This window comes from Aquarana catesbeiana, linkage group LG06 (genome assembly GCF_042186555.1).
Source record: "Aquarana catesbeiana isolate 2022-GZ linkage group LG06, ASM4218655v1, whole genome shotgun sequence".
Classification (NCBI taxonomy): Eukaryota; Metazoa; Chordata; class Amphibia; order Anura; family Ranidae; genus Aquarana; species Aquarana catesbeiana.
In genome coordinates, this window is record NC_133329.1 from 412,104,134 (window position 1) to 412,121,635 (window position 17,502).

Consider the following 17,502-nt stretch of genomic DNA (forward strand, 5'->3'; position numbering starts at 1 on the left):
AATTATTTATAGAAAAAGATGCAAAAAATAAATAAATGATCAAATGGAAAAGGCGTTCATATTTATAGGAGAGGTGATTTTTTTGGGTGGGAGTTGTGCTGGGGGGGTTGGGGGGGGGGGTAGAGTGATTTGTGCTGGGAGGGGAATTTTTTTTTGGGGGGGGGAGTATTTGTGCTAGCAGGGGTGATAGGGGGGATTTGTGCTAGGAAGGCTGATTGGGGGGGGGAGATTTGTGCTGGGAGGGGAAATTTTGGAGGGGGGGGGGGAGAATTGCGCTAGGAGGGGTGGTGGGGGGGGGGTATTTGTGCTAGGAAGGGGTGATTTAGTGGTAGGTTGAAAATGTGTGCTAGGAAGGGTATTCGAGGGGGGAGGGTAATTGTGCTAGGAGCAGGGCTTTTTTTCAGCAGGAACTAGGGGGAACTCAGTTCCACCACCTCTGGCTCAGGTCTTCTGCTCCCTGCTCACCACTATCACTTGGTAATATTGAAGTCCAGCTTCTGCGTTTACAAGTGATAACTTATCTCCCAGTAGCTCCCACAGGTCATATCTCCTGCGCAGATCCCACTGAGTGCCGGACAGGGACAAGGGAGATACAGAACGGGTGCCCAGGGTTCAGTGCAGTCATGGGCAGGAGAGGGTGCGTGGTAGGCTGCACCCTCTGTGGTCTCCATTTTGTTCCCTGGTGACCAGTTGTTGATGCTCCTACTGTATGATCTCCCTTGCAAGTGAATGTAGTATAGTATAGTATGCTGGGAGGTACTACAGCCAGATAGGTGCTTCAGCTTAATGCAGACAAGCAAAGAAAGTGTTTCCACCGCTCAGGCTGACACTGACCCAGGTGTAAGTAGAAGTTTCAGAGCAGAAGAGCTCCAGGTGCTGGCTGAATGCTAGGCAAAGCAGGCTTGAATGGAGGAGAAGATTTGGATGCCGCACACTGGATGTAGTCAAAAAACTTCACTTTATTGAAAAAATGGGATCATCAAAACAACAAGACTGTCATGCAGAAAGTACAGGTAAGCTGACGCGTTTCGCACTCAGGACTGAGTGCTTACTCATAGCTAACAAATATTAAAAAGACAAAACTCTTATATAGCTCAATGGAGTATCACATGATTGCCCAATTAGATGGTCATTGAGTCTCAGCTGGAAGCCAATTTAATGAGGTCTCGGCATCTGCTGGCTATTTGGTGTGTTAACTGATTGAGAAATGTTTTCAAAACCGTGACATGTAAATAGATGACAAAGAATGTGAAAAAAGATGTGTATATGTACATGTGTAGGCAAAAAATATATATGTGTGTGTGTATATATATATATATATATATATATATAGTGAATCCTATCAATAAACGTGTATATAATAATGAATGTACTTCTATAACGTGTGTATATGAAAGGTGATAAGTATCAAAAAAAGGGGTTACTATTAAGTGAAAGGAAAAAATGTGTAAAAAATATTTCTCATTAAAAAAAAAGAGAGAAAATATGTTGATAAAAATATTCAGACAACGTGCAAAGTAAATGTGAAGAGTGAATGTAATAAAACTATATGTGAACAAAATATATAAATATGATGAGACTCTCTATAATATGCCGGTGAAGTGGATGAAGCTCTCTATAATAAGCCGGAATAATACAGGTGAAATATAGAGCAATGTGACCTGAAATAATGCGTGATATGCCCGCGGTTGATAACAAGGTACATATAGGGCCCTATAATAATAAAAATAAACTGTGGGATTCAAAGACATAAAATCACGCTGATTTTATGTCTTTGAATCCCACAGTTTATTTTTATTATTATAGGGCCCTATATGTACCTTGTTATCAACCGCGGGCATATCACGCATTATTTCAGGTCACATTGCTCTATATTTCACCTGTATTATTCCGGCTTATTATAGAGAGCTTCATCCACTTCACCGGCATATTATAGAGAGTCTCATCATATTTATATATTTTGTTCACATATAGTTTTATTACATTCACTCTTCACATTTACTTTGCACGTTGTCTGAATATTTTTATCAACATATTTTCTCTCTTTTTTTTTAATGAGAAATATTTTTTACACATTTTTTCCTTTCACTTAATAGTAACCCCTTTTTTTGATACTTATCACCTTTCATATATACACGTTATAGAAGTACATTCATTATTATATACACGTTTATTGATAGGATTCACTATATATATATATATATATATATATACACACATATATATTTTTTGCCTACACATGTACATATACACATCTTTTTTCACATTCTTTGTCATCTATTTACATGTCACGGTTTTGAAAACATTTCTCAATCAGTTAACACACCAAATAGCCAGCAGATGCCGAGACCTCATTAAATTGGCTTCCAGCTGAGACTCAATGACCATCTAATTGGGCAATCATGTGATACTCCATTGAGCTATATAAGAGTTTGTCTTTTTAATATTTGTTAGCTATGAGTAAGCACTCAGTCCTGAGTGCGAAACGCGTCAGCTTACCTGTACTTTCTGCATGACAGTCTTGTTGTTTTGATGATCCCATTTTTTCAATAAAGTGAAGTTTTTTGACTACATCCAGTGTGCGGCATCCAAATCTTCTCCTCCATTCAAGCCTGCTTCAGCTTAATATTGCAACAAAGGTAAGAAATATGACAGATGGTGGAGCTTTTAAGGAGGGGGGAGGGATATGTATGCAGAGGGAAAGGAGGGGTATGTATGCAGAGGGAAGAGCTATTTGATGCCATTTGTCAGGGGTATGTGTGTGTGGCGGGCATGGTTGAGTTCCTGCACCTATTCTCTGAGAAAAAAAGCCCTGGCTAGGAGGGGTGATTTGTGGAGTGGGGGAAGATAGGGACGGGATTTGTGCTGGGGGGGGATTTATGCAACTTTAGGCGACTTGGTGAGTTCCTGCCGCAACAGCAGCAGACAGCAGAAACACTCTACAGGTGTAGTAGCAGTGAACTCCCTACAGGAGTGGTGACAGCAGCAGAGAAGAGGAGAGATTCATAAAGGGGTAAGGGCTGTGTGCATGCGGCGGCATGTGGTTTTCCATTTTTGCTTGGGGCGCTAGATGACCATGTCCTGGCACTGGTAATGATAATAATTTAACTGCATTTGAAATAACTCAGGAAACAGTAACAAGTAAAACCTCGTACACACAATCGGGCCGTTGGCGGAAGATCCAACCGTTTGTACGCTCCATTGGACAATTGTTGTTGGATTTTCCGTGGACAAATGTTGGATGGCAGGTTTTAAAATTTTTCGCGGACAAATGTCTGTTGTTGGATTTTCTGAGCGTGTGTACACAAGTCTGTTGGACAAAAGTCCAAAGTACAAACACGCATGCTAGGAATCAAGGCTCATTAAACACGTCATTAGGAAAAGGTGCCCAAAGGATGGCGCTCAAGAGCTGAAATTTCACACAATACGTCACTATGTTCGTGTTTGTGGGCAGACAAATATATGCCGTTTGTATGCAAGACAAGTTTTTGGCCAACAAAAGTCCGAGGCTTTGTCTGTGGAAAATCCGATCGTGTGTACTAGGCTTAACAAGAAAATACTTCCAACCTATAAAGAGATTATATATATATATATATATATATATATATATATATATATATATATATATATATATATATATATATATATATATATATATATATATATATATATATATATATATATATATATATGCAAGATTGATGTGTGTGTGTGTGTGTGTGTGTGTGGTATGAAGTAAGTATTGGTGAAGAGTTACAATTGTAGCAAAGAGAAACAGACCCGCATTCCCCAAATTCCTCCATTCATGAATTGTTAGTAAAATTGTAACTGTAAAAAGTATTCTTGATATTCCAGCAATGAGATTCTGATGACCTTTTTCTTCCTCTGTTCTGTGCAGCTGCTAAGAAAGTTCTGGGGAAGAAGCATCGGTTTAGTAACACAGAAGTATCTGTTTATCCGTATTATCCCGAACAGGATATCGTGCTTTATGGAGACCAAAGACCCCAAATACGAACACCAGAGCCGCTTACCTTCCCAGTAAGTCCGTACATTCTGGAATTCATCCTCAGTAATGACCAGCTCAAGGACAGCATGGAAAAAACAATGAGGACTCGTACATGTGAGATCAAATGGCCAGATCTACTCTGCCCCAACCCCGTCATCACATTGAGCTTTCCTGAGGCTCAGTCTACTGATCTCAGGTTATTGGTGAAGCTTGTCCCAACATGGAAAGATGAGGTCCATCTGGAGTTCTCACGTCTCATATCAAAGTACAAAGTCGAAGAATATAAAATGGATCAGTTGGTCTGGGATGCTGTTAAAGAACATGCCAGCAGCTCCACATATAAGGGAGTGCTTATCAAACCTGAGTTAGGTTCAGGTAAAGTTTTCCTAGTGGGAATGGTAAAGGATGTTACCAACACTGATCCCACATTTAGACAACTGGTAGAGAAAACCACCAAAGAGGTGGAAAGAACGAGCCAAAGTATGACTGAGACCTTACCCATGTCTCCAGCCCTCTATCAGATTATGTGTAACAGCGGCCTGCAGAAGAAGATCCTGGACCAAGTTCCAGAGCTGAAGATGGACTATGATGTGTCAAGAAAGGCGATCCAGCTATCTGGACTGAGAGATGAAGTGCTCACTGCCAAATGTGAGATACTCAACATCAAACAACAAATGAAAAGTAAATCCATCCAGATGAACCAGCACCTTGTCCAGTTCCTGATGTCCACTGATAACGAGGAGCTGTCCTCTCTGCTATTTGTACGTCACAAAATCAACGCAATGCTGGAAATTGAGGATAACGCAGTTCAACTGACGGCTTACTCAAGGAAAGACTTGACAGAGGCTGAAGAACAGATGAACCAAGAACTCATTTGTAGAGAAGTTCCGGTTGAAGAAATGAGTACCCTAAAAATTCCAGAGTGGGGAAGTCTTCAGTCATATCTTCTTGAGTCATATAATAAAGAAAAAATCACAGTCCTGATACTGCAATCCAATTCTGGAGCGGAGAACAATGTGGTCATCGCCGGCCTGTCTTCAAATGTGGACATATGTTACCAAAAAGTCAGCGACTTTCTAGAGAAGAACACTCCAATGAACAAGAACATTAAAGTGAAATCAATGGTGGTCATGCAGTTCCTCAAAGAAGAGAAGAAACAAGTGTTAGATGGTCTGAAAAATGATAACCTGAGTGTGGTAATCCGTAATAAAAATATACGCTTGAGAGGCCCCAGGCTCTATGTAGCAGAAGCCCACTCCCATATTAGTAATGTCCTGAGTTCCCTCTGCTCCGACACACTGACCATCGATAAACCCGGAGCCAAGAAGTTTTGTTTGGCAAATGAAGAAATTTATATCACTATGGCAAAGAATACCTACAGATGCCTCATACGTTTACAAAAGGAAGAGGAGGAAGAAGAGCTTGAAGAAGAAGAACCTGAGGAAATGGAAGGATCACAATGCCAAATAAATCTTCCAAATGGAATGGTCATCTCAGTGCATAAAGACGACCTGTGCCGTCATAGAGCTGATGTCATCGTTAATGCAGCCAATGAGGATCTGAAGCATGTTGGGGGTCTGGCATTGGCTTTACTGAAAGCTGCAGGTCCCAAACTACAAGCTGATTCTGATCACATTGTCAAGACAGAAGGGCGATTGTCCGCAGGGGAGGCAGTAATAACAGATTCTGGCAGACTGCCATGTAAGCAGGTTATACATACAGTTGGTCCCAGATGGTACAATGAACAACCTGGAAAGCGTGAACGTCTTCTACAGAAAGCCATAACCAGCAGCTTGGAGCTGGCTGAGGAGTACTGCCATACCTCCATCGCCATCCCAGCCATCAGCTCCGGTATTTTTGGTTGTCCTGTAGATAAAAGCGCAGAGAATATTATCAAAGCCATCAAAGAATACGCGGAAAAGAAACCTAAAGGCAAATCTACCCTTAAAGAAATTCGTCTGGTGGACACTAACGTGGATACGATACGTATCTTCTCCTCCACTTTGAAAAGAACGTTTGGGGAGGAAGAATCGGAACCCCCTCCGAAATACAGAGTGAATAGAACTGAGAGGGGGGAGAGGCCTGTCCCCAGTGAGAGAGTCTATGGATCCAGAGTATCTGCTAATGAATCCAGAGTATCTGCTAATCAGATGATGACCAAAGAAAACATCGTCATTAGAGTCAGAGAAGGATTCATCCAAGATGCAGCAGTAAGTACTCAAAACTTTCTATACATATATATATATTTTTTTAATTTTTTGGGATAAAGTACAGAATGTTTAAATATGTTATTGTTTTTTGTTGTTGTCCATGTCCTTTTAGGAAGAATTCCCTCCTGGTGACACACCAGGAAATGAGAGATAATCACTCCAAAGTGAAAGGAAATCACCCCTTTGGCCCATTTAAAACATTTTGTAGAATGATTTTTAGCCGATACAGATAGAGGTGAAGGAAAAGAAACAAAATTGCCTAATTAGATGTACTGTAATAAACAGTTTACTATGCTTCAGTTATGAATGGACACAGGAGCAATTGATACCGATCACTCACTCTGTTCAAAGGAAAGGATCAGTAAATGACATATTTACTGGCCCCTTCCCTGCTCTCCATCCTGACCCATCCCCCTCCGTGTGTCTGCAGCATCCAGCGAGAGAGAGAAAGGGGGGGGGGGGAGCATACAGCCGGGCACACAGCAGGGGAAAACAGATTTGGGCAGGACAGGGTGGGGGGGGATTGGTGCATTGGGGGGGGGGGGGAATTACAGGAAAAAGGCCATATGTCTCTCTCCCTGCAACAGCTAAAAGCCAGTGGGAGACAGTGGGAGAACCCATCTTTCAGCTGTTGCAGAGAGCATCGATCCTGTAATTGCCCCACTACCACCACACCAATCCCCCTCCCTGTCCTGCCCACTTTTGTTTCCCCCTGCTGTCCAGGCCCCCTGTATGCCTGGGCCCGCTACAGGAGGACCGGTGGTACTCCCTTATCGGTGGCCCTAGCTGTCACCAATGCTTGTTCTGATTCAGGGACTTAGAATATTAAACCTATTAGATCAGCATAACAAATAAGTACATTTTGCAGTTTATATACATTTTAAGATTTTTTTAAGTACCGGATTATATATTTTTTTTTAAAGTAAGAGATACACAATCCCATTAGGTCCATCCTCACAGGAAGGGCACACAGGATGAAAACACAGAACAACATAAAAGGAAAAACAGGTACAAGTATATTAGGTGTGAGGTAACTTTATGGTGCAGCAGAATATCTAATATATACTGTAATTGAAGGGTACGTGTAGTATAGAAATCAAGGGCCCAAGAGCATCCCTTAGGGCCCAAGGAGTGGTAGGTGTATGGATAATCCATGGTAGAGGTCACTAATAGTAAAGACCCAGTAGTGTATGGAAAGCCCATGAGCTTGGTATGTAGGATACATTGTATGAATATCAGTGGCCATTAGTGGATCATCCAGCCAAGGTGCCCATACTTTGAGAAAACCAATGGTTTATATAGATTGGTATTTATAAGGCTTTTCCAAAACGTTAGGATAGGCAGCAAGACTTTTTTTCCAGTGAATTCTTGATTATTAAAGTAGTAGACCTATGAGTAGTAGACCTATGTGTAGTAGACCTATGAGTGGACCAGGTTGTCCACTAGTCCTAACAGACACCCATCATGTAAGTACGGTAACTGTCTCAGGACAGAAGCTCTGGATCTTGACACATGTCCAAAAAATGTTAGAGATTAGTTTCCATCATCTCCTTCGCACCTCCAACAGGATGAGAAAAGTGGATTTGTTCAGCTTGTGCAGCCTTTGTGGAGTCAACTATGCTCTATGTAGGAGCTTAAACTGTATCTTACATTTTAGGTGTGCAAACTGCACCGCTACAGATAACAGGTTGGATCACAAAGGTCTTTCCCCAATGCCAAATAGTCTCCAGAGGGGTCTACAGGACCATACCTAATCTGTCCCTTCTCCTCAGGAACTTTTCCCTAGGCTTAGTCTACCTTTCCCTAACCAGTAGGTATCTGCCCCTATCTATTTATTCGCCACACTACTGATGCACCAAAATGATGATTCAGTTCGTAAGGAATAGATTTTCGTACGAATTTGTTAGTATTCGTACATTCGGATCAATTCGAACATCCGAATAGCTGAAAGAACCAAAATACGAAAATTATGAATAAGCAAAATAACGAACATGCGAAAATACGAACTTACGAAAATACGAAACTCCGAAACAGTAAAAGAAAGAAAATGACATCAATAACGAATGATTAACATTTTGTATTTTCAATCCTTTGTCTGTTCATAATTTCGTATGTTCGTATTTTCATTCGTGTGTTCGTAATTTTGGTTCTTCGTCTGTTCCTAATTTCGTTTGTTCCAATTCTCGATTCGTTCTTTTGAATGGACAGTGTAAGTGTATCTTAATATGTATGTTCGTAATTTCGTATGTTCGGAATTTCGTGTTCTCGAATCGTTCTTTCGAATGCGCAGTGTATTAGTGAGTGATGTATCTTACTTAATATCTTTAGCCAATCAGCTTATCCCTTTTTGTGTCTGAGTCACACGGCATTCCTGAATCTGTTTAGATTGAGTTGAGGAGGAGACGGAGTCCGGTCTGGTGACTGAGGGAGTGGACTGGAGGAAGTACACAGGACTTATTAGAAAAGCAAGCATAGGATTATTATTCTTTATTTCCTACGAAAGTGCGAATCAACGAAAAAGGCGATCTCACAAAAGTAACAATTACTAAAATCCGAGTAGTGTACCGAATAAACGAAAATTATTATCTAACAAAATTACGAATTTTTAAATCAAAGAAAATTAGACTAACGGAATTACGAATCATTTCGTATCAAAGAAAATATAACTGTTACGAAAATACGAACGAGTCCAAATATGAAACCTTTCGTCTTACGAAATTACGGATCGTTACGAATCAACTGAAACGTAACAAAACGAAACAAATCTTTTTGTTGTGCACATGTCTAGTTCTAATTATTATTATTATTATTATTATTATTATTATTATTATACAGGATTTATATAGTGCACTTGTTCATAAAAGTGGATAACACCAAGTGGATAAAATAATAACTAAAATTCAAAATATTAGATGAAAAAAAAAAAAAAAAAAAATATATATATATATATATATATATATATATATATATATATATATATATATATATATATATATACACAAAATGACTGTTCAGTCCATATCTTGATAGAAGGGAACCAAATATCAATCCAACAACAAAAAGGAATCAAGGAAAGAAAGCCACCACCAAAAAATGTATATATTGGTCGCTCACCTCCAGGTATGACTAATGCCGTGTACACACGGGGGGGGGGGGACTTTTCGGCATCAAAGGTCCGACGGTCTTTCCAATGGACTTTCGACGGAGTTACGATGGACTTTCGGCGGACTTTCTAATGAACGGACTTGCCTACACACGATCACACCAAAGTCCGACGGAATTGTATGTGATGACGTACGACCGGACTAAAATAAGGAAGTTCATAGCCAGTAGCCAATAGCTGCCCTAGTTTCGTCCGTCGGACTAGCATACAGACGAGAGGATTTCTCGATAGGAACTGGGTCCGGCGGAGTTCTGGCGGAAAGATTTGAAACATGTTCCAAATCCAAAGTCCGTCTGATTTTCAACAAAAAAAGTCAGCTGAAGGTCCGATGAAGCCCACACACGGTCGGATTGTCCGACGTTTTGTTCCGACGGACCAGTCCGGTCAAAGTCCGCCCGTGTGTACACGGCATAAGAGGTCAAATATGGCTCAACAGATAGCTGATGGAAATCCTGCTGATATGTCTGTGAAGACACCCTCCAATACCAAGCCAAAACACTACTCCAGATATAGTCGTAGGATCAGACCATTATAAGATCACCAATGTGAAATTCCAGCAGGTCTATGCAGGCTCGCTCCAATATGATTGCTTCTTGTATAAGCGTCACTCAGAGAGAACAAAGACATCTTTTATGTATTATGTAACCTCAGATATGGCTGTACTCAATTGGATTGCAATGAAAACAGGGCTGGTGCAAGGATTTTTGACAGCCTTTTTGAAATCCTTGCACCAACCCTGTTTTCACTTGGACAACTTTTTTCATCTAATATTTTGTGTTTGAATTTTAGTTATTATTTTATCCACTTGGTGTTATCCACTTTGATGTTTTGAGTGCACTTTCAGTAATTGCATCTGTTCACAATCAACATTACATACACATTCTTTGATGTTTATAATTTTTTCAGGTTTCACATAGCAGCGCGCACGTTATTCCCATTAGCACAAAATTTACTGTATATAGTGCCAACAGTTTACGCAGCGCTTTACAATATAAAGGGGAACAGTACAATTGCAATACAGTTCAATACAGAAGGAATGGGAAGGCCCTACTCCTGGAACTTACAATCTAAAGGGAGGGCGAGGTGGTACAAAAGGTAATGGCTGCAGGGGAAGATTTTATGGAGGTGACTCAAATACGGTTCTTAGGTGGAGGTGGGGTAGGCTTCCCCAAATCGGTGAGTTTTCAAGGATTGCTGAAAGGCGTACAGGATAGGAGCTGACCTGACATACTGGAGCAGGGAGTTCCAGAGGAGGAGAGAAGCTCTGGAGAAGTGCTGGAGGTGAGCATGGGAGGAGGTAACAAGGGAGCTATAGAGCAGGAAGTCCTGGGAGGAGCGGAGAGGACAATTTAAAGCCCATCTGGGTCCAAGATAGCTGCCTAAATTTTTGGGGAACTCTGTGTCCAATCAGGCACAGGCTTCCCCAAAGATGGCCGCTGGTAGCCAAATGCGGAGGTCAAGTAAGTCTTTTGCAAGGTTCTCCCAGTACCAGAGGTAGGCTAACCAAGAAGTGAGCAAGCGATCTGTGGAACATCGTCCAACTATCCATGCTTGGGCTTCACAACACGGTCCTCTATGTTAATATAGTAATCTAATTACATTTCACAATCATTTTTGGGCATCACATTTATGACATTTTGACCTCCTGCACAAAGTCACAGGTGAACTAATCAGTGCACTTATTCTATGCTGATACTAGCTGTCACAGCGGGGACACTATCCAAAGTCTGGAGAACGTCACACACTACTACGACTAGAGGATCTCACCATTCATTGTGAACTTTGTGATGTCTTTCAGACAGATGCCATTGTGAACAGTGTGGGGAAAGACTTGTTCCTCGGCAGCGGTGGAGCATCAAGGGCTCTTCTAAGCAAGGCTGGGGACAAGCTTCAGAAATGTCTGAAGGATGTCAGTTCTGGAGTCCAGGTGAAAGAAGGTTCAACGTTCATCACTGAGGGCTGCAACCTGAAATGTAAGACTGTTATCCATGTCGTGGTTCCTGATTGGGATGGAGGACAAGGTTCTTCTGAGAAGGTAACAAATCGTAACAAAAATGTAACAAGTTGCAGCTTACCAGTTCTTACTGTAGATGTGGTGACTTCATTCATTTTCTTTCCTTTCACCTGCCAGTTACTGTCCTAGGGTGACAACACTTACTCATTGAACTAAATTTATTAAGGAGCTGTGTTGCCACTCTAGAAATACAGAAGATCTCCCCCTCTTCTCCTCTCCTTTGCCTGGTTTGGTGTTATGTAGTATGCATAAGATATCTGGTAAAGCTGATAACAATGTTTGAGACTTCAGTTCCATGTACAGGAAGTTACAAGGACACTGCAACAGGTATTTTCTGCTACTTGCAGAAAAAGTGCTTAGGTTCAAAAAAATGAAAACTAATGTGGCCACCAGATCCAAAGACTGATAAGCTGCCAAAAATATATAAATATATTGCAACCTAGGTTTGTTGTTGTTACCGTGTGATATCCTGGCTAGTCACATCTTTGCTAAGGTCGGTTTTTGATAACTGTTCAATTGTAGATTTTCAGGGACATTGTGAGGAGCTGCTTGTCTGAGACAGAGAAGAAAAAACTGAGATCCATAACATTCCCGGCCATCGGGACCGGAGCTCTGGGATTTCCAAAAAGGACCGCCGCCTCTTTCATGTTCGAAGAGATTCTTAAGTTCAGCAGCAAAAGTAACTCCCAACATCTGAGAGAAGTCAACTTCATTCTGCACCCCAATGATAAAGAAACACTAGTGGTAAATCAACTTCAATATGAATAATAAATTGTGACTTGAGGTCGATCTCAAAGCAATACTATAAATAAGATCTCCCTCCCCCAATACCTTACCCTTACTAACCCCATTTATGGTGAAAAAGTCACATGAAACCTGGTCATGTGATGTCTCTGCCAAACAAGAGGTCCCAACAGCCAAGTTAAGTATTTTGGGGTTCTCTTTTATTGGATTGATCTGCCTGATGGATACTAGGTTGACCATAGTTCTGTAGTAAGTCACATAATTCAGAATTCTATTTCTCTGTATGTAGAAGGTCTACTGTGGTAAGATCCCTTGATCTGATTCATAGTTCATCCATATTACTCAGGTTCTCATTCTGTACACTGTGAGGTCACACAGACATTTGTGAGGGATGGAGAGGCTGAGTATCGGGTGACATTATAAGGTGTGTGATTGGCGACCAATTGTGAACTGCTGGGCTTGTGGTATCTGAATGATCTGTAGATGTCAGGGCAGGAACCTATTCTTCCATTATGAGTTCATCAGACAGACAATCAGTGAGTTTAAAAAAAATTCCATTTGTAAAATAGACAAAAAGAGGCCTGTGCACAGCAATAGGGGCCAATAAAATGGTTATATGGGGCCTGCTTATGGGGGTCATGTGATGTTGGGATTCACTACCATCAGGATGAAGCCCTGGTCTCAGAAATCCTAACCCCAACCCAGCCATTAGAACTTGAAGGTCTATATAACTGAAGACCTCTTTAGAAGGCAAAAACCCTCCTCACGGCAGGTGAGTTAACACCCCCAGAGGTGATTGGACAAGGGTAAGAGTCCATACCTCCATACCTCCCAACTGTCCCTGATATGGAGGGAATGTCCCTGATTTGAAACAAAGTCCCTCTGTCCCTCTTTCCTCATTTGTCCCTCATGTTGGTCTAATCTATATAATTGTATATAAAATGCACTATTTATCTTTTAACCACTTACGGACCGCCCGCCATCATTATACGTCGGCAGTTTGAAGAGGAATACTGTTGTTATGGCAGCAGATAGCTGCCATAACCCCGGTATCCTCTTCTTTAGAGGGTGGTCCGCTTTCAGATAAAAGTGGTCTCTGTGGCGGATTCACCGCAGGATCACTTTTATTGGGGGCGGGAGAGGGGCCCCCCGCCACACTCCGGTCGTCTCTGCCTCTTACCGGAGCCGTCAGTAGTGGCAGAGATGATCACGTCCACTCTCCTCTGAGCCTGAATGCCGAGTGAGGGGAAGATGGCCCCCAATCGGCTCCATAGCATTGGAGGGCAGAAGGGACGTCAAACGTCACTTCCGCCCAATGCTCTTAAAGGGGAATTTTCTTCTCCTTGCATTCTAGTGTAAATATGAGATCTGAGGTCTTTTTGACCCCAGATCTCATATTTAAGAGGTCCTGTCATGCAATTTTTCTATTACAAGGCATGTGTACATGCCCTGTAATAGGAATAAAAGTGACCCAAATGTTTTTTTTTTATTAAAAGGAGAGTGTCAAACAAAAAAAAATGAAAGCTTGCACGCAGAAGCGAACGCATAAGTAAGTTGCGCCCGCATATGAAAACGTTGTTCAAACCCCACATGTGAGGTATCACTGCAATTGTTAGAGCGAGAGCAATAATTCTAGCCCTCTAACTCAAAACTGGTAACCTATAGAAATTTTTAAACATCACCTACAAGGCAGAGGCTTCTCCCCCTCCCTTACCTACAGGGCAGAGGCTGCTCCCTCTCTCTCACCTACAGGGCAGAGGCTTCTCCCCCTCCATGACCTACAGGGCGAGACTTCTCCCCCTCCCTCACCTAGAGGGCAGAGGCTTCTCCCTCTCCCTCACCTAGAGGGCAGAGGCTTCTCCCTCTCCCTCACCTAGAGGGCAGAGGCTTCTCCCCCTCCCTCATCTACAGGGCAGAGGCTTCTCCCCTTCCCTCACCTACAGGGCAGAGGCTTCTCCCCTTCCCTCACCTACAGGGCAGAGGCTTCTCCCCTTCCCTCACCTACAGGGCGAGACTTCTCCTCCTCCCTCACCTACAGGGCGAGGCTTCTCCTCCTCCCTCATCTACAGGGCAGAGGCTTCTCCCCCTCCCTCACCTACAGGGCAGAGGCTTCTCCCCTTCCCTCACCTACAAGGCAGAGGCTTCTCCCCTTCCCTCACCTACAGGGTGAGACTTCTCCTCCTCCTTCACCTACAGGGCGAGGCTTCTCCTCCTAGCTCACCTACAGGGCGAGGCTTCTCCCCCTCCCTCACCTACAGGGCAGAGGCTTCTCCCTCTCCCTCACCTACAGGGCAGAGGCTTCTCCCTCTCCCTCACCTACAGGGCAGAGGCTTCTCCCCCTCCCTCTTCTGCAGGGCAGAGGCTTCACCCCCTCCCTTTTCTGCAGGGCAGAGACTTCACCCCCTCCCTCACCTAGAGGGCGAGATTTCTCCCCCTCCCTCACCTAGAGGGCGAGACTTCTCCACCTCCCTCACCTAGAGGGCGAGACTTCTCCCCCTCCCTCATCTACAGGGCAGAGGCTTCTCCCCCTCCCTCACCTACAGGGCAGAGGCTTCTCCCCCTCCCTCACCTACAGGGCAGAGGCTTCTCCCCCTCCCTCTCCTACAGGGCAGAGGCTTCTTCCCCTCCCTCTTCTGCAGGGCAGAGGCTTCTCCCCTTCCCTCTTCTGCAGGACAGAGGCTTCTCCCCCTCCCTCTTCTGCAGGACAGAGGCTTCTCCCCTTCCCTCTTCTGCAGGACAGAGGCTTCTCCCCCTCCCTCTTCTGCAGGGCAGAGGCTTCACCCCCTCCCTCTTTTGCAGGGCAGAGACTTCACCCCCTCCCTTTTCTGCAGGTCAGAGACTTCACCCCCTCCCTCACCTGCAGGGCAGAGACTTCACCCCCTCCCTCACCTGCAGGGCAGAGGCTTCTCCCCCTCTCTCTCCTACAGGGCAGAGGCTTCTCCCCCTCCCTCTTCTGCAGGGCAGAGACTTCACCCCCTCCCTCACCTAGAAGGCGAGATTTCTCCCCCTTCCTCACCTACAGGGCAGAGGCTTCTCCCCCTTCCTCACCTGCAGGGCAGAGACTTCGCCCCCTCCTTCACCTGCAGGGCAGAGACTTCGCCCCCTCCTTCACCTACAGGGCAGAGACTTCTCCCCCGCTCACCTACAGGGCAGAGGCTTCTCCCCCTTTTTCACCTACAGGGCAGAGACTTCTTCCTCCCCTTCCATATGATTTTGTCCAAGGTTTTATTCAGAGGCAGAAAGCCTAATGGTGACCCACCTATACTGTTGTCTTTTTGGTTAATGCATAGTACTCTGGGAATTATTTTATGTACAAAAATTTTTTACATATGGTATTAAGAAGATAGAAAACATCAGTTTAAAAAGTTTTAGAAATCAAAATAAAATTAAAGCAAAGCTATTATAGTTTCCATTTAATGCAATTTTAATTCAAGCCAGCCACAGAGATGAAATGTTATCTCCTGTATGACAACATCTTTTGTGTGGGCTTTAGGAGACTCCATTAAATGACCAACTTTTAGAGAAAAGATTGATTGGACATGCAGAACCACCTTGTCTGATGACTTTTCTTTGAGATAAAATACTGTATATACATTAACAAACAGGTCTGGGTGCCCTAGTGTCTAGTGTCCAGATTGGGCTTACTCATCCAGCCATCCTCTGAGGTCTATGGCCATCCTTGGCTTGGGCATTGATTGGCAGATATGACCCCAAGATCTTCAGATAAGGGTGGGAACAGCTGCAGTTCCTGCCCCATGACAGACAAGGATTGCTCTCATAACCTCCTAGACACACTGAAAATGTGTCCTCTCACCAGGAATGATTGGAATGCCAGATCTTGGTGTCTTGAGTCTTGACACACAGGCCACCACTGGGATGAGTTGCAGGGTTTTTCCCCTGACTTGGCCAGCAAATGGAGGAGGTGCATGTAAAAGGCTTGTTTGTGAAGAGATGAGTTTTTCAAGATGTCAGAAATTCTCTGCATGCAATAACATCACTTATATTATTTGAAGCTGCTCTTTGTAATTCAGATCATGAAGCTGGGCTCGACAGCATCTGTTAGAAGCAGGGGCGTAACTAGAAATGGCAGGGCCCCATAACAAAATGTTGTATGAACCCCCCCCCCCACCACAGCTGCCCTAGTGTTAATGCAGTGTGACCTGTGCCCCATACAGCATGACCTGTGCCCAATGCAGTGTGACCTGTGCCCCATACAGCGTGACCTGTGCCCCATGCAGCGTGACCTGTGCCCCATGCAGCGTGACCTGTGCCCCATGCAGCGTGACCTGTGCCCAATGCAGCGTGACCTGTGCCCAATGCAGCGTGACCTGTGCCCAATGCAGCGTGACCTGTGCCCAATGCAGCGTGACCTGTGCCCCATACAGCGTGACCTGTGCCCAATGCAGCGTGACCTGTGCCCAATGCAGCGTGACCTGTGCCCCATACAGTGTGACCTGTGCCCAATGCAGCGTGACCTGTGCCCAATGCAGCGTGACCTGTGCCCCATACAGCGTGACCTGTGCCCCATACAGCGTGACCTGTGCCCCATACAGCGTGACCTGTGCCCAATGCAGCATGACCTGTGCCCAATGCAGCGTGACCTGTGCCCCATACGAGACCTGTGCCCAGTGCAGCCTGACCTGTGCCCCATACAGCATGACCTGTGTGCCCCATGCAGCGTGACCTGTGCCCCATGCAGCGTGACCTGTGCCCCATGCAGCGTGACTTGTGCCCCATGCAGCGTGACCTGTGCCCCATGCAGCGTGACCTGTGCCCCATGCAGCGTGACCTGTGCCCCATACAGCGTGACCTGTGCCCAGTGCAGCGTGACCTGTGCCCAGTGCAGCGTGACCTGTGCCCCATACAGCGTGACCTGTGCCCAATGCAGCGTGACCTGTGCCCAATACAGCATTGCCTGTGCCCAATACAGCCTGGTCTGCCTGTGCCCCATACAGCCTCACCTGTGCAGAGGAAGAGGCAAGCCACCCGGATCAGCAGAGAGCAGGATTGCCCGATGTAATAGCTTTCATTTGAATTTCCCGTCTTCCCGGGGCTCATCGTCACATAGCCCCACCTCTTGGTCTGACGCCTTTGATGACGTCACATGTTCCGCATTGGATTGGCGTTCTGTCTAGCAAAGGCGCCGGGCCACGAGGTGGAGCTATGTGACATGAGCCCCCGGAACACTGGAAGTTCTAATGAAAGCTATTACATCGGGCTGATCCGGGTGGCTTGCCTCTTCCTCTGCACAGGTGAGGCTGTATGGGGCACAGGCAGACCAGGCTGTATTGGGCACAGGCAACGCTCTATTGGGCACAGGTCACAGCTTGCCTCTTCCTCTCCTCCCTCTTCCCCTGGCTGGGAG

The 17,502-nt window shown here is 44.5% G+C and overlaps 1 protein-coding gene across 1 annotated transcript in view; it reads left to right on the plus strand.

The window, feature by feature from the left end:
• Positions 1–17,502, plus strand: part of LOC141147291 (protein mono-ADP-ribosyltransferase PARP14-like) — a 62,673-nt gene that overhangs the window by 19,798 nt on the left and 25,373 nt on the right. The window contains exons 6-8 of the mRNA XM_073634500.1: positions 3,899–6,216; positions 11,178–11,414; positions 11,916–12,137. Of these exons, the coding sequence (XP_073490601.1) occupies positions 3,899–6,216; positions 11,178–11,414; positions 11,916–12,137 (2,777 nt within the window). The remainder of the gene's footprint in view (positions 1–3,898; positions 6,217–11,177; positions 11,415–11,915; positions 12,138–17,502) is intronic.